Source organism: Genypterus blacodes, unplaced genomic scaffold (assembly GCF_046128005.1).
Source record: "Genypterus blacodes isolate CSIRO-AG114 ecotype Tasmania unplaced genomic scaffold, CSIRO-AGI_Gbla_v1 ptg000076l_1, whole genome shotgun sequence".
NCBI classification, from domain to species: domain Eukaryota; kingdom Metazoa; phylum Chordata; class Actinopteri; order Ophidiiformes; family Ophidiidae; genus Genypterus; species Genypterus blacodes.
In genome coordinates this window covers 2,501,447-2,524,310 of record NW_027466885.1, presented here as the reverse complement: position 1 = coordinate 2,524,310, position 22,864 = coordinate 2,501,447, and the positions used below count along the sequence as shown (strand labels likewise).

Sequence of the window (22,864 nt, the reverse complement as noted above, 5' to 3'; positions counted from 1 at the left end):
CTAGTTTGAGGCACTGAGACATAGAAGTTAGTTTACTTGTGTGTTTGCCTTTCGTAATACCAGCGTAAAATTACTAACAAGTCTTCACTGTTTTGCAAACTATAAAACATTGGGCATTAGACGACAGATTGCGGATATCTGGCTCAAATAAGTTTTAAAGCAACATATGAACAGATTGATCCTGCTAACCTGTTCAACAACAGAATTGGGTCAGGAGTACCAGGATGTGTAAACGTTGCAGTAGCTTGTAACATCAGGTAAACATGTGTACATCATTCTGTGTTTCTTAATGTTCTTGCATGGAAGTTTGATGTTAATGAATGTGTTTTGAGGACAACGGCTCTCATCACCACCTGGCATGGCACTGTCATATAAAAGCTATGACTCAGTGTGTGCGTGTGTGTGTGTGTGTGTGTATGTGTGTGTGTGTGAGAGAGAGAGACCCATCTGCCTCTATAAACCTGCTCTACCAACTTGTTTACAACTTCAGTCTGTATGCAACACTTCACTTATGATCATGTCTGTTTGTTTTAGATAAATAAATTCTTTGTTCATTCTGTATTTTCTTTTCTCCCTTCCTTCTCTCCGTCAGCCAAACATCTTTGTATTCCTCCTTTATTCCACCCTTTCATTCATCTCTTTTCACATCTCATTGATCCACTCGTATTTACCTGTATTAACATTCCCAGTTGTTTTACTTTTTAAGTTTATCCTTTCGCATCCACCGCTTCTTCTTTTTACCTCCCACCATCCCCCACCCCTCTCTCTCCTTGCTCTCTCTCTATCTCGCATACGGTATACACACATACACGGCTGTCCTAAATCTGGCTTTAATATCCTGACTACTGGAGGTGCACCTGATTTATCAGCAGCTGAAACCTAAACAGCCTGAAGTGCAGACCTATCATGAAGGATTAAGATAAATCAAACAGTGCCATACTTCATTCTCACTGTGGATACTTACAGTATTTATGAATCTATGCTCTCACTTTTCTTCATCTGTAACCACAAGTGGAATTTAAACTCAATACTTTTACTGTCGAGTGCAGTTTGAATTTCTGTCACTTCCGATTCAAATCTATTTTCTTCTTTTACATTTCATTTTTTGTTTAACCCTTTCATTCCTGCTCTCCATCCATCTTTCCTTCTGTCTTCCATCTCGCCGTCCTTATGTAGCTATTCAGCCCCTTAATTGTTTTTTACCTCCTTTCTGTAATTTCCCCATTGCGTGCATACTTTCCATCTTTCATTCTGTGTTCCTTCCTGATTTTCCCTTAGTGTTTCTTCCGTATTTCTTTTTTCTCTATTTCCTTGTACTTAATTCATTTTTCATTCTTCCAGTCTGCTGATTTTTCTCCTTCCTTCTCCTTTCCTTCTTTTCTTCCTTATCTCATGAAATTAAATGTTTTTTTCATCTTTCTCACTGTCAAATTAGACGAAAAACCTTGTTAAATAGATGAAGATGGCTCACAGGTCATCAGTACCCCACAGCATCTCTCTGAATTCTCTCTGTTACATTCTGGGAAACCTCATTTCAAATGGAGGTATTGAAGGTGTGTGGATTGACAAAGTTTCCTCTGAGGTTCATCAGGGTCACTCCTCCTTAGGTTGACCTCCAAACAGCTGCTCTCAACCTCAGGGGCCCTTTTAACATCCTGATGGCTGAACTGGTATGATCCAGTTTTGGCGAGCCAAGCTAGAATCTTTCTTTACTGAGATGATGAATGGATGCATGGAAGAATAAATACATGAAGAAAGGAGGGAGGAAGATTTGCATTGATGCATAAATGGATGGATAGCATTTGTTTGTTTATTAGTTGTATTTGTTTGGTGGTAGAAATTTGTCTAAGCTTTAGATTGAAGTAGTTTTTTCTTTCCAAACTGGATTTATAGCTTGTTGGAAGTAAAGGTGTGTAGACAGACTGCAGGCTTCCTTTAGGTCATGAAGACCTGATCCTGTCTGAAAAAAAGGACAAACCACAAGCTGACTGTAATACAGTTCAGGAGAAATATATCTGTCTTGGATGAACATGGAATTATCATGGAAGACGATAATGATTACTTTATTTCCTCTATTGCAAAACAGACTCTCAGGGAAATGACCTTGGTCTATGATCTGATCTTGTTTTCATTGGTGCAGAGTGCAAAGATGCTGGAATAAATTTGGAATGAAAAAATCATCAAAGTGACAGCGTGAGGAAAGATGGTGTTCTTGTGTCTGGTTGTTTTGGCGTACGCTGCTCTGTAGCGCTTACCGGACGGGAGGAGTTGGAAAAGGTTTTGTCCAGGATGTGATGTGAGTCTGCAATCGTGCTTTCTGTACGTTTCCTGACTCTGGACAGGTACAAGTCGTGAATGGAGGTCAGGTTAGCACCGATGATGTTTTCTGCAGTCCTGACTGTCTGCTCCTGTCCTGATTGGTGGCTGAACCAAACCAGACAGGGATGAATGTGCAGAGGACAGACTAGATGATTGCAGTGTAGAACTATTTTCTTTTTCTTTATTTGATTATTTAAATACAATAAAAACAAAGACCGTATGTCCATACAAATGTCTTCTTAGCTATTACAGATAGCTGAACCGGGGATTCTCTGGAAAACGAAACAAATAAAGATTTTAGTTTTGTACAAAAAGTGTAACCTATTGTCTCCTGGTGATGCAGGAGACGCAGCCTTTTTCTATTTTTTCTTACATATAATGGTTTATATTGCATTTTATTAGACACCAACAAATTTGTACATTCAGAAGGCGAACACACAACACTAATTCAGGAACTTGCAATGTATCTGCTGACTCCTCCATGACACTTCCTCAGGGTGACATGTTGAGTCATCATGCACATTCGTCGAGGTCCCATCTCCAAGGTCCTCCTCATGAGAATCAACCTCCACACAAATCCAGCTTGTACGCTCTCATGTTAACAGGAGCCATGTTTATTTAGAATTGTTGCCGAGTAACACATGTAGCTGAAATAGCCATTTGTTCAGTTGTGTTCTGTTTGGGACCTGGAAGATATAGGGAACATTTATTTTCTAGGGTCATTTCTTCTCTGTTAATGAATAAATGCCCATTATCCTATGAACTACCACTTTTAAGGTAATTCATTGAAGAGAGTTGTGCATTTGTGGTGGACAGATGTGTTTTGTGGAGAGTTAGACAGCTAGAGCAGACAGTAAGAGGATCAGAGTTGGATGGAAAGATGGTGGGAGGTATGAAGAGGTGCATCAACAGTAACAAAGTTTTGGAGGTCACAGAGACCGACTTGTCATTCAGGTTCTCCCAGATTTCCAAGCCGATGTCCCAGCAGCCAGTGACCTTTCAGCATGTTGTCAGCAGAAAGTGACAGGTGTTCTTTTTGAGCTTGTTCTTTCCTTTTAGTGTTAGAGCTGAATTGGAAGGCGCTCATAGAAACATTTTTCTCCGGGGCAGTTTCTCTGTCTGTTATCAGAAGCAGTAGGGAGAGGGGATCGTAACTCATAACCCAGTGTTGTTTGGCACAGCAGAAGAGTTTCTCGTAATGCGTCAAACGAAAATACGCTTAAGTTCTGGGCCTACTTCTTGGCGTCAGTGTAGTATGTGATATATCTGATTTTTTTTTTTGTGGTGCTTCCTGTTTAACTGACTCTTCAAATAAACTGCAGCTGAATTTGAAGGATACTATCAGTGTGCTCCTAAGTGAGATATCCATCAGTAGGAATAGAAATTGCAGATGCAGACTCAAGCGAATGACTGCTACTTAGAAAATACAACAAACGGTTTAATTTACTTTCAGTGTTTCTCAGCAGATCTCATATTGCGTATTGAAAAGGTCTCATACATGTTTCTTCCATTTACTAACCAAGAAACTCCATGTTTTCATCTGCATGTTGTTTTTCTCCTGCATTACTGCCACAAAATAAACTCCTAAACTTCAATCTCCCAACTGTGCTTGTTTCATCATCCGTAAAACCTTTAGTCTTCTTGAAATGACTTGATGATCTTTGTCTGAGTAAATTTTGTTTGAATTCGACCAAGCCTGACATGAACAGCAGATATGTGGTGTGGGCAGTTATGTCAACCTGTAATGTCTCCCAGACCCATATATAGTGGTGTGTATCAGTAGTGTGCATGAGTGGAATCCTTGGAAGTGGACACATAGCGAACAGGAATTTGAAATATGGGATCTATCTGAGAGCAGCAGATAAAGAGCTCGGTGAACTTTGTGCTTTGGGGTTGCGTCAATGGAATCAAAATTTGAAGCAGGAGGTTAGCAGTGATAAAAGATGCTTTGTTTGCCTGCCAGTGGCAATAGAGAAGTGTTTTGGTATGGTGTCCTTCAAATCCAACAGTCTTCTGGATCTGAGTGCCGGACGAGTCAGACAGAGCGGGTCAGGTGGCGGAATGGACAGAGTGGTGGATATTGTACAGTTAAACATAAAGTCTCAAAGAATTGCTTACTTTGAAACAGTTTGCCTGCGACCAGCCCACAATAGTTTTGGCCAATCATCAAACCGTTCTTTACTCCATACACTTGGCTTTTGATTTTTGATGTAACATATTATTTTAGATTAAAAAAAACAAAAATTGCCTGCACAAAATTGTTAATAACCCTTAAAATGTCTCTACAATCCAATTATTTCTCAACATTTCCACCTTTTTTCTTTAATTTGTATCACAGTTGTCTTCAATCATCTTTATCTTTCAGCCTATTGAAATGGGGAAAAGTTCCCCAGTTACTAAACAGATACAATCCCCAGTTCCAAAACTGTTGTGACGGTGTGTAAAATGCTAATGAAAACTGATGCAGTGATTTCAAAATTCTCTAATACCTTAACTGAACACAGTACATATACAAGATAATTAATGTTTTAACTGATTAACTTTTACATCAAAACAACACTCTGCTGTCATTTGGGAAGTGAGGAGAGAAATTGTTGTGGTCTGGACTGCAGGCAGGCCAGAGGCCACACTGATGTTACACATGCATCATGTGGCTTGGCATTGTCTTGCTGACATAAACAGGGACGTCCCTGAAATAGTTGGCAGTATATGTTGCTCCAAAATGCATATGTGCTCTTCAGCATTAATGGTGCTTTCACAGATGTTCAAGTTACCCAAACCATTGGCACTAACACACATGGTAACAAGCAGGATGGTCTTTTTCCTCTCTACGACGTCCATTATTTCCACAAACAATCCGAAAGGTTGACTTGTCAGACCACAATACATGTTTCCACTGTGCATAAGTCCATCTCAGATGCACTGGAGCTCAGAGAAGCTGTGTGTTGTACAGTATTAACGTGCATTTGTATATGCAGCAATGAGCGGCGTTGACTGACAACTGTTCTGGAGCCTATGTGGTGACATCATCACAGAAGCATGCCAATTTTTAGTGCAGTGCCCTCTGAGGCCTGGAAGATCACAAGCATTCAGTAGTGGTTTTTGGCCTTGACCTTTACGCTTGTAATAGCATTATGTACTGTAAATTGTGACATCCCTACATTTCTTTCAAGCATTCATTCAGAAATGCTGTTTATAACCTCAAACCATCCTCGCTCTTAAACAACCAAGCCCTTCGTACTTACTATGTTACCTATTCATTTCTTAAATATCTTGTCTTTGTACTGTTTTCAATAAGTATAGGTGAAACACAATTTTCACTGCACACTGTTAAGCATTTTACACACAGATCCAACTTTTTTTGGAATAGGGGTTTCTACAGGTTGACCTCGAAGATGTGATCAATAAGATCAAAATGTCAGACTCTGTTTGTTACCCACTCATCAATTATTGCTCCACAGCAACCCTAGTGGTCATCAAATCAACAGGGGAGCTTTAAAGAATTTTGGAAAGTCCTGAACATCTTCCAAATCAAACATGCATTGTGTTGCTCCAGCAAGGAGGGAATGATTGGCAGTGTTGGGATTTCTCTTCAAGCTGTGATGGGAGTTCTGCCCGTTGAAAGAATGGTGACATACGTCTTTCTCTCCGTCCATGAAGAGTCTTGAAAATGAATTAGCGGCAGATGACAGATTTATTCGTCCTTAGTTGTATGAAGATCATGTTTTTGTCTGCATAAGGTTCTTCGTCACTCTGGGTGTGTGCACCTAATGCCTCTTGGTGACCTGGTCAGAGGGCAGAGGTCACATTGTAAGTGCACTTGCTGCTTGCCAGTAACAGCTTGTTACAGGAGTGTGGGGAGATTATAAGGTGTTCACACAGAGTTGTTAAACTGGAGGTACAGCTGTTCACCTCGGCCAGCACTGTACTGTGTTGGTTATTTATCAGAGGAAACTGGACAAAACTGTGTTTCTCCATCTGCAGGGAAACATTCCTGTGTCTCATGGTTCGTCACACTTACGGTAATATTTTGACCTTTTTTCAAATAATATTGTTTTGATTCTAATTCTCCATCCCTGGTTCATCTCATTTCCTTTGATTATTTATTATTATTAGGATTATTAATCCTCCTCTCTTACTGCCTATACTCTTATCAAGTAGTTTGGAGTGACATGGTTCCAACTAGCATTTTTTTCTCTTATTTTATAAAATTCTTTGAAATCAGACCACAGAACCTTCTCAAGAACTCTCAAAACGCCTCAGTGAGCCCTCAAACATTTCTTATTGGCTACCGGATTTCCATTAGGGACCACTTGTATATTTGTATTTTGTATATAGTTTTGGGGAGGCAGTAGCTCAGTGGGTAGTGCTTCCGCTTGGGAACTGGAGGGCCGCCGGTTCGAGTCCCTGCCAAGGTGCCCCTGAGCAAGGCACCGAACCCTCAATTGCTCCCCCCTCTGCGTAGGGTGGTAATGTAATGTAAGTCGCTTTGGATAAAAGCGTCTGCCAAATGCTCGTAATGTAATGTAATGTAATGTTGTAGATATTTTCATTGGTGTTTCTTGCAATGTTGAAGAAAGTGCAAAAGGAAATTTCTGCATCCAGATCACCGGCAATTTTCAATGCATTCTTCCCCATCATATCATGCCCAACCTGCCAAGGTTCATGAAAATAGGTTCGTAGATTTGCTAGTAATCCTACTTACAAACGAACAAACCAACCAATACGAATGAAACCCTTAGCTGAGGTAATGATAACCTCACAACTTTTCAAAGGGCTATCTTTAACGCAGACATCTGAAAAACCCTTTTTGGAACCAGATTACAAGCAGCTGGTGCGTGTGCTTACTGAGTGGGTTAAACGAGTCAATGTGTCACCTGTTTGTCCACACAGATGAGTTGAAGGTGGTCCACCTCTGCCTCACTGTCACATCATCTGTCACAAATTTGCTCCACGAGCTTCCCAGACTTTTCTAATGTGCCTGGATATGATCACACCAGCTGCCACACTTTCCCAGATGTTACAGACATGATATTTTCCAAATGATCATTTCCGTACGCTACCGGCTCTCAGGCGAATTTGATCCGTCCCTTCCATTTTCTCTCACTGCGTCAGTAAACCTCTGGACGTCTCTGCAGGACTCGGGATCTCTGCAACTACTCATCCAGCTCAAGTCTTGGTTATTTTACTTAGAGTACAACTTTGGTACAAGGACGGAGTAGAAGATAACAATAGAATAAAACATTTAACTGAAATTATAAATAAGGATATAATTAAATACAATTACATATACATGCAATTGTAATATAAATAATTAATGCAGTAAAAAAAAAAAAAGTTTAATGCATATGTAATTCTCAAATAATATATTCAAAATAAAAGAAGAATACACAAACTAAAATAAAGTAAGATAAGTAGACATTAAAATAGAAATAAATATGATCTTCCTCTGATTTGAGGAAAAGTAGAAAATCCAAAATAGCAGAACTTCAAACTAACTGAACAGTACAGTACACACTCGGTTAGGTTTTACCTCTGGCTCTTATATACACTAAACACCATATACACACACGTATATACACTTATATTGGACTGTATGAGGTTGTGCAGGTGTTCATTTTATGATTAGTGAAATCCACACATCGTAAGACCCAGATTACAGCTGTGTGTTTGTGTGTGTGAGAGTTTGGAGCAGATGTTTGTCGTCACGTGCAAATGTCTCCCAGGTGTCTCACTCTTTTCTGTCTATCTGTCGTAAACACACACGCTCAGACACACACTTTCCCACAGAACATCTGCAGGTCAAGTAGGGACATACACACGTTTGGATACTGTATGTGACGTTTAGTTCATTCCTGTGATCCCCATCTGTTTGTGTTGGAGAGACACAGAGATATGACTTCCATCACTTCCTGATGAGTCAGATTCTCCTCTTCCTCTTCTATATATTTCCTCCTCTACTCAACCTTTTCTTCTTCCTCTCTTTTCCCTTTTTTCTCTTGTTCCACATACTTACCCCTGCTGCTTGTATTCTCTTTCCTTTGCTTCTCTTCTCAGTCCTGTAGTTGTCTTTTCCTTCATGCATTGTCCTTCCTCCTCCTGCTCATCTGTGTCATTTTCTTCCTCAGTGTCCTCCTCCACACTCCCTTTCACTGTCTCTCTCATTCCTCCTATTATCTCCTCTCATTTCTCAATTTGATTGTCTTTTCCTCTGCTGGTCAAGTTGTTCCGGAACCAATTTCCTTCTCTGCTTTTCCTCATCCTCTCTTTTTGTTGTCCCTCTTCATCCTCTGTTCTTCCTAGTGGTTGCGGCTCAATGAAGTCAGGATATGTTTTCCTCTCATCTGTCATCAGTTTGGCATTTTCATTTTTTACCATTTTCCCTCTCACTTCTTTTTCTCCCTTTTCCTTTAAATTTTCCAGTTCCTCTTCTTTTTCCTTTTCATTCTCTTTCTTCCCTTCCCTTCTTTTCTAGTTTCTTTTGCCCCATCTGTACTTTTGTGATAATTTTTCTAATTTTCATACATTTTGCTTGATGGTTCTTTTTTTGTTGTTGTTTCTTCCGTCCTTTCCTCCCCTTTTTCCCTTTTTTTAATCTTTGTACTCCCTGCTATGCTCTCCCTGACTCTCCTCTGTCTGCTGGCTCGGACAGTTTTTATTTCCTGTCTGGTTTTCCGCCACACTGGGATCATGCGACAAACCTTCACAGTCTCAACTGAGGCATTTGGAAGCCATTGTTGTGATGCATGAGGGGAACCAGTTTACATAAACCACATGAAGGGATGAACCAGAGTGCTTGTCATGACAACTTGAGGTCACGGTGACGGTCCAGACAAAGAGTCTGAACTCAGCAAAACTTTTCATTTTGCACTTCAGTGACGAGAAGAAAAAAATCCCAATATAAAATAAAGTCCAACTGCTTTCAGATTACTACTTGTGATTGACATCACTGTGACATAATAGTCAATATATTTACGATTAAGACATTAATTTAGACTTTATTATTGTCAATTTTTTGGCTTTTCTGTACCAATTATTTGATTCTATTCGTGTCAGACAGAAAGAGATGACTCCCATCATTTCCCGATGAGTCAGATTCTTCACTTCCATGCATGTATTTCTTCCTCTACTCCTTTTCCTTCAGTTCTTACTTTCGTACTTATTTTTCGACTCACTAAAAACTTAACACCAAAGTTTTTTATGTTGAATGTAGCCGGAGCTTCTACAAATATCAGGACACAATGTCGTCATATTTACCTGTGATATACATTTTACTGCTAAGAAATTCTGCTGAGGCAATCTTCAGTTTCACCTTGTTGCACTGAGACCTTCGGTCTGTAGGGGGCGCCTGTCCACCACCTCACTTACTGAGGGGAGAGAGAGAGAGAGAGAGAGAGAGAGAGAGAGAGAGAGAGAGAGAGAGAGAGAGAGAGAGAGAGAGAGAGAGAGAGAGAGAGAGAGAGAGAGAGAGAGAGAGAGAGAGAGAGAGAGAGAGAGAGAGAGAGAGAGAGAGAGAGAGAGAGAGAGAGAGAGAGAGATTCTTCTATTGTAGTTTTCATCTTAGAGGAGAGAAGATGTGACAATGAAAAGATAAAGTGAAGTTGTTAGAAAAGAGATGAAAGAGGAAAGAAACAGAAATGATGACAGAAAAAGTAAAGTTACTAAGAAACTAAAGAAGGGCAGAAAGAAGCAACAGATGGAAATGAGTAAGTACTGGAGGAAGGAAAGAATAGTGGGATGAGGAAACAAAGTAAGTAAGACAGTAATAGGAACACAGGAATTCAGTAAAGAATGAAATAAACAATTACTTAGAACCAAAAAGTATATTTACTTTCACATGGGGGACAGGACCAATACAAAATAACATTTAGAGAGAGACAGTGGGAGGCAGAGACCCACTTAGGCTTAGAACTTTTCAATCACTCATCACCTATTTAAACTGACTCTCAGTACTCCTACTCAGTGAGCATGGATGTGGTGATTTGCATGTTGAAGAACTATCTGGATTGGTTTAGTATTGAGCCTATCACAGAGACCGTTAATCAGAGGTTAACACATTTGTCCATAATTCGAAGACAAATGTTCTTCCAGTTAAAGGCTTTTTCTTGTTTGGGAAAAGGTGAAACACATGTAAAGCCACAATCATTGAAAGCAGCCATCGAGCACATTGTCCTTGTTTGTTTATTCTGTCCATCTCACAGAACTTGTGAGTTTATAAGTTCCAGGAATTCAGCACCTCATAGCACAAGCCTGCTTACTGCATTATAGACCAGGCTCATAGCTCATCAGTCAGCCCTCATGTTAACAGGCGGAATCACCTTCTTCATGCTGTCGTCGGTTTTTATGACAGTGTTGCGCTCGTCTGTCCAGCACAGTAGGAACCTGAACTCAACTTGCACCTTATTTCTTCCAAACTGGATTTTGGCTCAAAAAAGAGCTGAACCTGTTCAGACCGAGGTCACTTCCCTTCCTGCAACCCACAGACTGTTACCTGAGAACAGACACACATGCACACACCTGCGCAAACTGGAACATACCGGCTCAGGTTGAAACAACTGGAGCACAGCAGGGATTTGCCTGCTTTCCGGTTACCTTTGCAGTCCAGGGAACGGGGCCAAGCTGTGTGTGTGTGTGTGTGTGTGTGTGTGTGTGTGTGTGTGTGTGTGTGTGCGTGCGCGTGTATGTATGTGCGTGTGTGTGTGTGTGTGTGTGTGTGTGTGTGTGTGTGTCCATGTGCATATGTCTTGCTCAGTTAGCACAGGAAGCATCAAGATGACAGGTTTTTGCCCACAATGAAATGAGTAAAGAGGAATGTGTTACAAAGATGTGTGTGTGAGAGTGTGTGTGTGTGTAACTGTAACATATGGAAAACCTGCACACAGTGATTTTCTGGTGTAATAAACTTTTATAGCTTTGATTCTCATTCATAAAAATCTCTTTGGCAGCAGCCCCCCTCTACTGTTTCTACTTTCCTCTCTTCTGTTTCTCCTCTCTGCGTTCATTTCTTTTTCGGAAACTTTGAATTTACCAGCCCTGTGATTGCAGCAGGTTGGTGATTGAGGTGTGGAACGTCTGTGTTTAAGCAGTTTGACCTTTGACCACCTGTGAAAACCAACTTTACCCTAGATCAGACTCATAATCCCTCTCTTTACCTCGTCTTTCCTCCATCCTTTCATCTTCAAGCCTTTACATCTTTTATTTCTTTCAGTAAATGCATAAATTAATGTAGAAAGTTGATTTTGTTTTTTGGGGGGTATAATTTTAAAGGATTGTTTTTCTAGATTCAGGAAAAATATTTAAAAAAAAAAAAAAATTGTGGAGAAATAAAATCTTATAACATTCAATAGCGTGAAAAATCTAGAAGTAAAATTAATTTCCAAATTTTAAGGAAGCCTCTCACACAGGCTCAGCATTGTGAACTCCAGTCAGCATGCTGAACACCTGTAACACAGCTGACACGCATGCACGCATGCTCAGACACACACACACACACACACACACACACACACACACGCACACACACACACACAGTGTTAATTTATTCTCCCATTTGTCTCCATATGGGCAACTCTTCCATCCAAATCAAACACATTCCACAGGCCAGTTTCCACTTCACACACGTCCTCACACACACACACACACACACACACACACACACACACACACACACACACACACACACACACACACACACACTCAGATACGCACACACACTGAGAAAGTTAATGTTTTTTTAATCAGAAGCATCCTTGTTTTTTCTGGCTTTTGCTGCTGATCTGGAAACAGATCGTTTCTTCCCTAAAACAAAATAATTCCTGAAATACGTTGATAATATTGAAAGCAGGTTGAAACTAGACACGCATTCATTAGAGCCAATACCGCCACCATTGCTGAGGCTGAATTAGTTTTGTTCTAATAAGTTTGGATTAATCGGAAATTAATTCCAATGTTATGGATTCATTTTTTTTTTTAAATGCTGCAATGAGATTTTTATTTCTTTGGAGAAAACAAGACTTTGGGGACTCAAAAGCAAACAAGATAGAGATTTTGGCAAAAACATTTTTATTTTTCATATGTTGTAGATCACCATGTAGAAAGCTCATCTCATAGGATCTTCAGCATCTAGGCTGCACATTATGCAATGCATCAGAAAAGCCTATTAACTCTTCATACATGGTAAGAAGCGTCAACTTTACTGCAGTGACACTTCACAGGAATGAAAACGCTGCCATATTCAGAAGCTGCTTTGATTCTCGGGGTCAAACTGGGAGCAGCTGGTTCAGGAAACTTCACATGTGAAGAAACGCAGATCATGTACACACGTTTTCACCCACGTACATGCAAACTTCATACAAACATGCTTAGACATACACATAAACCCTGCCCCGCTCGCCTTGATGTTGTGGAAACGTGATGTAACAGCGGCCCGTATAGCTCCCAGGGGTGCTGGTTAGCGGACTTAATGGACTGCCACAGATACTTCAAAGGGCCAGAAAGTGACAGAGGAGGAAAATGTTAAGGGTGATGAGGAAGAACAGAAAGGAGGCATGAAAATAAGAGAGAGAGGGAGAGAGAGAGAAGTGAAGAAGTCACTAGGAGGAGTAAGATGGCGAGATGGGGGATGGTGGGAGGTAAAAAGAAGAAGTGCTGGATATGAAACCTCTAGAGTCACGTGCTCATTTCTTTGCATTTAATCAACTGAAACTGAGCTGTAAAATGTTTCCTGTTTCCACTACATATCAACTGGTTTCAGGAAGTTTCTGGGGAAGAGCTTCAAGATCTGGGAATAAGATTACTTATTACATTTACATGCAGTCAGTACTCAAGAGTGTGTGTCCATACTGCCATTAAAGGCAAAGTGCAATACATGCTCTGAATTCACAGGACTCCACTCTTCTGAGTAAACGTGAGGGTTTGGCTCCATTAAGGAAATAGACATGTATTTACCCGAAATACATCAATTCAAATCACACAAGCTAGGTCTGTCACTCAGTTGGTATACTTCTGTGTGACAATTTTAATGGCGAAAAAGGATGTATGCATGATGTATAAATGAAGTTTTAAACTGGAGTACTACTGAGATGGCTCACTGCAAAACACACTGGAATCTCATAAATCCTTTATCTCTTAATCCTAACCCTAAAAGAACTATTGACTATAATATTTGGTTCTAGGTCAATTTTTACAGAGCAAAAAGTTCCGACGTTGGCAGAAGAGAGTGTAGTGTCGCTGTGTGGTCATTTATCTGCTGATCTCCATCATATCAAAGAATACAGAGAAGGGGCAAACACAATGAGAGACAGTAGATGGAGGAGGAGTTCATGGAAGGATGGACGCGGAAAACAGGAGGCACGCGGCCCACATCGGCCCAAAAACCACAAAACCAAACTGGTGTGTGTGTGTGTGTGTGTGTTTGTGTTTCTTTTGATCAGGCCTGTTAACTGCCTACAGATTTTACAGCAGTCTCTCTCTCTCTCTCTCTCTCTCTCTCTCTCTCTCTCTCTCTCTCTCTCTCTCTCTCTCTCTCTCTCTCCCTCCCTTTTTTTCTTTCTCCTTCTCTTTCTCTATGTCTCTCTTTCCCTCTCTTTTTCTCTTGCTCCCCCTCTCCCTCACACACCTCTCTCTCCTTCTCTTTCCCTCCCTCTTCTTCCCTCTCTTTCTCTCTTACTCATTCTCTCTCCCCCTCTCCTTCTCTTTCTCTCTCTCTCCCTCTCTTTCTCGCTCTCATTCTCTCTCTCTCTCACTCACTCACTCACTCACTCACTCACTCACTCACTCACTCCCTCTCCCTCTCCCTCTCCCTACAGTATTGCCAAAGCTCAGTGTACAATAAAACAAATAGAAAATGTTAAAAAAAGAGAAAAAAATCACTCAATAAAGTATTATAGTATAAAAGTACATTACAATGACTTATATGAAGACAGGACACCTCCCTCTCTGTGTGTTGTGTGTTGTCACTCATCTGGTTTCTCATCTGGTGGCACTCAGACATATTATCTGCCAGGATGCTGCTTTGTTGACAGTGCATTGTGTCTTTTATTGTTTCGGTGAAGTCTGGATTTATTTGTTGGAGATATTTTTTGCTTGACTTGGAACATTCCAGTAAATGTCAATCCTGTCTCGGCAGCTGTGACGCAGCATCACTGGCAGAATCTCTCCTCCTCTCGCCATTTTGGGCATGATTGGTCATGATTCCTTGTATCTGCTGGTTTCTATTGCCAGGCTGTGCGTGCAGAGTCTGTAATTTGTCTTGTCTTGTGCAATTTTTTATACAATACAATTCCACAGAACAGAAAATTATTCAAAACAAGTGTGTGTGTGTAATAGGATTACTCTAATACTGAATGTTGCCACTAGACCAAAATAGACCAATTTTCTGTACAGATGATGTTGTTTTACCTGGGGAAACATTGCAGCGTTTAGCCCTTTAGTATTAGCAGGCACTCTGTGTTAACTTTGATCTCAGAGTACATCTCACACACTTTTACTGTATTGTTATGACATTGAAGAGTCAGTGGATTAGGATTCATCCTCTTGGGACCATAAATGCCTGAGCCACGTTTGATGACAATCCATGAAGTTTCTTGGCGTTTTTTATTTTCATATTCTATTGTAAAAAATAGTGTTAAATAGTTTACGCTTTTAGACGGTAGGGGGTGAGCCTACATTTCACCCAAGAGGAAGATGTTTTCATTTCTTTAGTCAAAAACCAAGAGTCCTTCTCAGTCCTTTTATGAAAACTTCTTAAAACTCAGTAAATGTGCTCTCGTAAAGTACAAACACTGTCCTTCTGCTCTAAAAACATAATAATGGATCAATTCGGAGCAATGAAGTTTATGTTGGACGTACAGTATGTGGTGTGTGTTTCCACCCACAGTGTGTTTCAGCACAACCAACCTCTGCCTACTCTGACATGCAGTGTGTGTGTGTTTGTCTGTGTGTGTGTGTGTGTGTGTGTGTGTGTGTGTGTGTGTGTGTGTGTGTGTGTGTGTGTGTGTGTGTGTGTGTGTGTGTGTGTGTGTGTGTGTGTGTGTGTGTGTGTGTGTGTGTGTGTGTTTGATGGGTGCCTCTATATTTGTGCATGCGTGCATAAGGGTGTAACAGCATGATTGCAGGCATGTGTGTATGTGTAATCCTATCTGCTTGTTATGCAGGGTATCATTACATCCATATGGTCATCAACACACACCCGCACACACACACACACTGCATTGTTTAAATGATAAATCTGATTTTGTACAGTAATCCTGAAAAGCCAGCAGTAGTTGTCAGTAATAGTCCTGAAACTCAGCACTGGGGCTGAAAAGTCTGGAATGACCCTGAAAATGTGGGATTTCTGTCTGATGCTTCAGGATTTAAATAAGATTTACTGAAACAACCTCGTGAATTGGTCTATTGATCGTTCTGGAACCACAGAGGGTTTGCATGTGAAGAGAAGAAGTCCACCTTTTGGTTATCCTGAAAGTGGTCGTAACTACAGTGTGTCCTGACAAACCTTTGTAAAATCACACACATTGCATTGTGTTGTTAGAATTTACTCGTTCAAAGAAATTTCTACAGCTCAAAATTTCTACAGTACAACAATTTCTGACAGAGAAAATGACTCTGTGTTTAACTTAGTGACGTGAAACAAGAGATTACAGAAATAAAAATGTACAGAAATTATTTTTCAGTTGAAATGTTCCTAAATAAAAGCACAGTATAGTAGTTTAGTATCAATAAAAGTTTGAGTGTGTGTCTGAATGCACATACTTCATATAGGCACACTAACAGAGTCTGTGCAGGATCACACACACACACACGCTGACGGTGTAATTCATTTAGCACTGGAGGTCCTGCACAGTGTGCCTGGTTTGATGTTTAAATTAAAGCCATCAATCAGAGAGGAGACTTATTAAAGTGTCCCCCCTGGAGAGAGGGTGAGAAGGGGGGCACACAGAGAGATTGAGAGACTAGTGACTGAAACCACTTGGACAGAGATCATATAATGTTGCCAGTACTCCATACTATAAATACAACCTTATGAATCCAAGTACAGCTAAGCCCGACAACTTGAGACTGAGACGTCCTAAAATGGCCTCCATAGGAAGATTTAGAGAACAACGTGCTTTTAGCCCAGGGTACTCCATCTCGGATAAACTGATATTTCCTGCTCCAATAGTAGTAGGAATTGAAGAAAAGCAAACTCCTGTCTCTCCTCTTATTACTGTATCGTTGTGACTTGTTTTGCCTTGCAGCCTTCTAATCTCATGGGGATGCTAGACTGTATATAGGTTTATATTCTGGATTAAATTTTGTTTAAACATGAGTACAATCAAAACTGTGTTCTTATATTTTATACCAGATAGAGATGGAAATAAATGGCAGCAAATGTTAAGGAGCCTGGAAACTAAAGTTTTGGTCCAGAACTGCGAAAGACAAAGTTAAGGACAGACACAAACTAAACTATTATCAAAGGTCAATGGACAAGCTCTTTGGGCACAGGCTTCCCTGTGGTACGAAGTGAGAGACAGAGGGACGTGGATAACGTCAGTAGTGCTTCCATATCCATAGAAGAAGTCGAGCGTACAGGGCGAGAGAGACAAACAGAGAGAGGAAACCACTTTATTCATTATAACCCGTGACTGCACATGTCCCCATGGAGGGACAGAGACGGAGCATGTGTGGCATATGTCTGCTAGTCTACATGTGTTCTTATATAACTGTCTGCTGTGAAATGAAAACTTAATGTTTCCACAAGTTTTATGTCCACTCACCCACTCACTCAATTATTTAAAGGGTCACTTCATGCAAATCTCAAAAACAACATACTTCCCCTTTACCATTAGTGTAACCGCATACACACTAGCGTTGTTTCTGATGTGTTGTAGAAATGTTGTATGTAGAAACTTTGATTACACTTGGATTAAGACAAAATCAGTGTAAATCAATATACGCTTACTTCAATGGCTTCAGTACTTCGTGGATTATGAGATTTCACATCAATGACCTCCTCAAACATGTAAACGTTATCAGTGTAAACCACCTGCAAATCAATTTCCTCACCTACTGAACTCTCCTCATACTACACGTTGTGTAATGTATGTAACACAGACAGAGACAGACATTTTGCAGTCTACCTTCTAACTTTACAACAACCGATTTGGCAAATAAAATGTTTGTATTGTTTCCATCCATATTCAGAGACACATGCACATATCAACTCTGTGTGATCCTGTTGTGATGTCTAAGCTGTTCTAAAGGCTACATCCTCTAATTTATTGTTCTGTGTTTGTTGGTCTGCAGGTGAAACACAATGGTCTCATACAGGAGGTGAACCATCCAACAGCAGGACACATCGCTGTTCCAGGTCAACACACACAGATACACAAAGCTGTCCTCTCTGTAGCACTTCACTCTTTCTGACAACAACTTCTAAAATGACCTTTTCCAAGATGTGTTTTATTGTCTGTTGGGACACTGTTATGGATATCCTGCTGACACATACACACACGCTGTCCAGTGGGATAGTTTGGTTATGATTTCTCCTGCAGATAGACAAACAAATACTCCTCATAAAAACCACAAGATCCTGTTTAGCAGCCAAACGTGCTTACACACACACACACACACACACACACACACACACACACACACACACATACACATGCACACGAGCACATACACACACTCACACGCCCATTGGGACACTCACTGCACTGCCTGTTTGATGGATCTCAGTGTGTTTCCACAAAGCGGAAGCTGTTTGTCCACCACTGTGTATTTATAATGCAATCTGTCTTCCTACCTGTATGTATGTGCATGTGTGTGTCTGTGTGTGTGTGTATATGTGAGTGTGTGAGAGAGATGGGCGACAAAGAGAAAAAGAGACCCCGCAGGAAGACATTCATAATGAGCAGCAGTAGTGTGTGTTGCATTTGGTTTTGATCCAATAGTCCCAGTGTGACTGTGAAAAACATTTTACCACAGCAATGCAGAAAGCTCAAACATGAAAAACAAAAATGACAAGGTATTCAGGTGAGCCGGTCATCCTGGACTCATGTAAGCTTAATTTGAATCTGAACAGGGAGGTTAGTTGCATGTTGTATCTTTTGTTGTATCTTTGTGCAAAAACACATCCCAGTAGAAGCAGCAGTGAAGCTAGCATGATGGACCAGGGACCCTTAGAACTTTCTCATTGTCCTCCACAATGATTCCCAGATCCTTCTCTGTTATTACTTGGACCTCCTCAAGGGCCACCAGAACCCAAGTGTCACTAGGGCATTATCATTGACCAACAGGCCCTTAGTCACTAGTAAAATCAGTGTGTGTACCTCTAGAACCTTATGAATAACTCTTTGTCCATGGACCTACAGAACATCATCAGTGATTTTGGCCCCTTTAGTGTCATCAAGGACCCCAAGGACCTGAAAGAACCTCAATCTCCTTTACAATATTCGCATGGACTACTGGATACTTCGTTCAAATAAATGCTATCGCTATGGGTGAAAATATCACAATGGGCCGGAACGGAAATTCCCCTTTCTAGAACCTTCTCAAAGACTTCCAGAACCTCCTCAGAAAAGAAAATGTCATGATGGACCAGTTACAGGAGGAAAACAAAAAGCACTAGAAGGATGCTGATTTACATTTTTTTCAGGAGACTGTTGGATATTTGCAATATTTGGATGGATAGAATCAAAGACAACAGAAAGGGGGTAGAGAGAGAGAGAAAGTGACAGGGAGAGGAAGAGGGAAAGACAGTGAGTGGCAGCATGGTGAGGACAGCTTGATCGTTCCCATCTGATGGTTACTATTGTCAGTCTGTGTGTGTGTGTCATAGTACACCACGTCTCTTGTGGTTTGTCTGTGGAGTCACTCCTCGCAATTCATCCTCAGCGCGCACACACAGACACAAACACACACACACACACACTCAATTCTGGTAACATAAAACGTGACATCCCACGATACTCCCATTTGTCCTACAATCATCGTCTTTCTTATGATTTTCTCAAAACCATAATGTCGTGTGCGTTCAGCTGTGTGCGTGTGTGTGTGTGTGTGTTTGTTAGAGAGAGAGAGAGAGAGCACATATGGTCCAACTCTATTCATCGTCTTAACAATATTCTTTTCTTTTCTCTCCATTTCCCATTCACCCAAACACTGTTTAGTAAACAACACCAAATAGTGTGTGTGTGTGTGTGTGTGTGTGTGTGTGTGTGTGTGTGTGTTGTCTGCAACTAGAAAGTTAACCGACCATGAAAACGTGCAGTTTTAGAACATTCATTGGCTGGCCTGTCCATGACATTCCAGTCTTTGTGTGAGTGTGTGTGTGTGTGTGTGTGTGTGTGTGTGTGTGTGCGTTTGTGCGCGAGAGAAAGAGAGAGAGAGAGGGAGAGAGTGTGAGTGAAGAACAACACCAGAACAAACATCAAAACAAGATGATGTCCATTAATAGAGGTGAGAGAGGAGAGCACTTTATGTAATCAGAGCAAATAGTATGAGATGTGATGGATAGATAGTATTGTATTCTATCCTATTGTACTGTTCTATCATATTCTATTGTATTGTGTCTAGGGGTGTTACTGATTAGTTTTTAATATTTAACTGATAGCGGGATTATGTAATTGTAGTTAAAGTTATAAATAATTATTTTCCACACTGTCTGTTTCTCTGCCATGGTTCCCAGCACACACTCACAGGGATGAGGAGGGCTGCTGTGAGTTGTGTGAAGTCTCACAAACTGCTGACTTGGCAGCTCACTATGTTTGGCTATGACCACTGTGATCTTGCCTCTGATTGGTTAAAGTATGGTTCAATCAAACTGATGTACATTATCTCACATGTCTTACGTTGTTTACACCGTTTTGTGCCGAATGTACTAGTAGTGGAATTTGCCATATGGGATTAATTCTTTGGACTATCTGCTTTGAAACATGGCCGGGCGTCAGTGTATGACTCCCCTGAGCTATATCAAACTTCTATAACTTTGTTACAGAAGTTATTGTAAAAACCATTTATTGGAAAAATAGTATACTTTCAGGACGGCAGTTGAGGTTACTTTCTTAGTCCATTTCAAAACAACTGATCCTAGGGTTCATTCAAGGGTTTGATTGGTACCAGTACAAGACAAGCTATTTGTAAGTCAATGTAATTTTTTATTACAAACCAATCATATTTGCCAATCTTGAGTTATGGCTGCCAATGTATGTATAAGCAGGCTCAGTGTTAAGTTACACATGCTAATATTTGGTATATTTTGGTATATGCAACATATCTATGAGGCTATAAAGAGCTGAAGGGATAACAAGGGAGGAAGTTGGGGATGAGGGACAGAAGTTCATTTCAACCAGATGGGATTGCATGCTCAAAAGAGACACTCACTGTTCAAGTACCAAAAAATATGGCTTGTGGACAGAGAAACTTAAAAGTGTAAGAGCCACAACAGGACTCACCCACATTTGCTACAGAGTCTCTTCGGCTACTCGTGGCAGCGATTTGTCATAAAATCTGCATTTTTATACGGAATGGAACTACCACGTAACATTTACATGCCAAGCCCCCTCCTGAGGCTGAGAGAGAAGGAACGTTGTGGAAGCTTAAAAAGTGTGTGTAGGGTCTGGCAGATGCTACTCTGTACTGGTACAACAGAGTGAAGGAAATATCTCAAGTTGATCCAGCTAATACCACAGCTCAGATCTGCATTCCATGTTGGAGTAAACATGAAAACCTTCTGTTATGTTGGAATAGACTTGATTACTGTTTACAGAAATGTTGTTGACTTGGACCCAAAAGAAGATACTCGGAGATTGGTTGAAGATTAAAGGGCTAAAAACACAAAAAGGTTTGCCAAGCAGACAAATGTGCTGAGCAGGTGCTGAGTTTAACCTCTCCTCAGGGCCATAACACTCCAAGTCGACCATGTACTCTATGCTTCTAATCCGCCAACAAGACCTCAACAGTCATCTGATCATGTGCACAGGGCCCCCATCAATGGATAGGCAATTGTTCCCAGAATACAAGCATCCCCCCTCCTTGTACAGCTTATACTTCCCTGGACTAGTTACACAGTTTCTGACCAATTGCGTGAAGGATGTGAAATTCAGTTAAATGGTCGAGCAGTAAGTGTGTAGGTACACCATAAACAAGAAGTTAGGTCTAGTGGCAGTTTGGACTAATGTGTATGTATTTCTTTAACCTCACTAATTATGAGCTCTACAAATCTACAAAAACAACCCAAAAACAACTAAATCTCCACTAAAACGATATCATGAAAAGAGATTACTTTACTGGCCCATCCGTTGCTCACGTGCTGTTCTGCATTAGGTTTGGATTTAGAACATGGGATACACATGGGCTGAAATGGTGCCATGGAACCAATTAAGTCCATGCCAGGCTTTACATACAGTGTCATACTGTTACATTCCGATTCCATATCGTATCAAACTGTAGCCTACCCTACAGTATCATATTGTATCATGCTCTACTACTGCACAATACCATTCTTTACAATACAGGACTATACATACCAAACATACTAGGCCAGATTGGACCATCTTTTTTCCTTCGGTTATTCCTTTTTTGTTTCTTTCTTTTTCTTCCACACAAATTGACAGTGAATGATTGAGGACAAAAAATAGAACAGCATTATATAAACACACACACACAGAGCCGAACACTTGTTGAGTGTTACTGAAGGGGAAAAACGTTTCTAATGGGTTGAAAATAGAATCATTGTCCAGACACACATACAAATAGACACACTCAAGCAGACAAACACTAACAGACACAGTCATGCATGAAACCATGCAAGCCGACACTCACATACGCCTGTGAAGCCATGCACGTGTGGGCTCGTGCACCCACACGCACATTAGCGCTGCCTTTTAAAACAGCTGATTGTTATGAGTTTCCAAAAATAAACTCTATTCACTCATGAATATCTGTCTCCCTTTCTGTCTTTCCTTTTCAGTCTTTCCTTACTGTGCCTCTTACTTCCCTTTACTATGTATTTTTGTTTTTTCTGCTTCCACCGGTCTTTCTGCACAACTGGTTTGATAGTTTAAAAGAAAATCCCAATTTGTTGAATCAGTCTGCATACGTGTGTGTGTGTGTTATTAGTGAACTACTCTCAATTACACCATTGCGCTGTGAGTATGAGTATGTGACCAAGTAGGTCAAACAGTGTGAGTTCAGGGATCTAGTCTGACATGACAGGTACACAATCGCACATACACAATTCTTCATCACTGATTCACATTTGTTTGCCAACAATCTGGAAATTACTTTTAACTTATTAATTTTATTAATACATTTTTGGATGATAACAAACCTAGTATCATTATTAGGAGTAAATAAATAATTAAATAATGTATCTACCTTTAAATTCACAATTGCTTATATGTTCTATTATGTTTCATGTATTTTCAAATACAAATTAATATGTTAATTAAGATTGCCTACATATATATTAGATTTTTTAGTTTTTCTCATGTTCTATCCTCACTCTCAAATGAGGAACAGAGAGAAACTGAATGAGAGAAAACTGAAAATGAGCAAGGAC

At 40.4% G+C, this 22,864-nt stretch overlaps 1 protein-coding gene across 3 annotated transcripts in view; it reads left to right on the top strand.

Moving 5' to 3' along the window:
* The window catches only part of sugct (succinyl-CoA:glutarate-CoA transferase), a 40,329-nt gene that overhangs the window by 16,370 nt on the left and 1,095 nt on the right, over positions 1-22,864 (top strand). For all 3 annotated transcript variants that reach the window (XM_076158010.1, XM_076158009.1, XM_076158011.1), the window contains one exon: positions 17,605-17,668. In XM_076158010.1, coding sequence (XP_076014125.1) covers positions 17,605-17,668 — 64 coding nt within the window. The remainder of the gene's footprint in view (positions 1-17,604; positions 17,669-22,864) is intronic.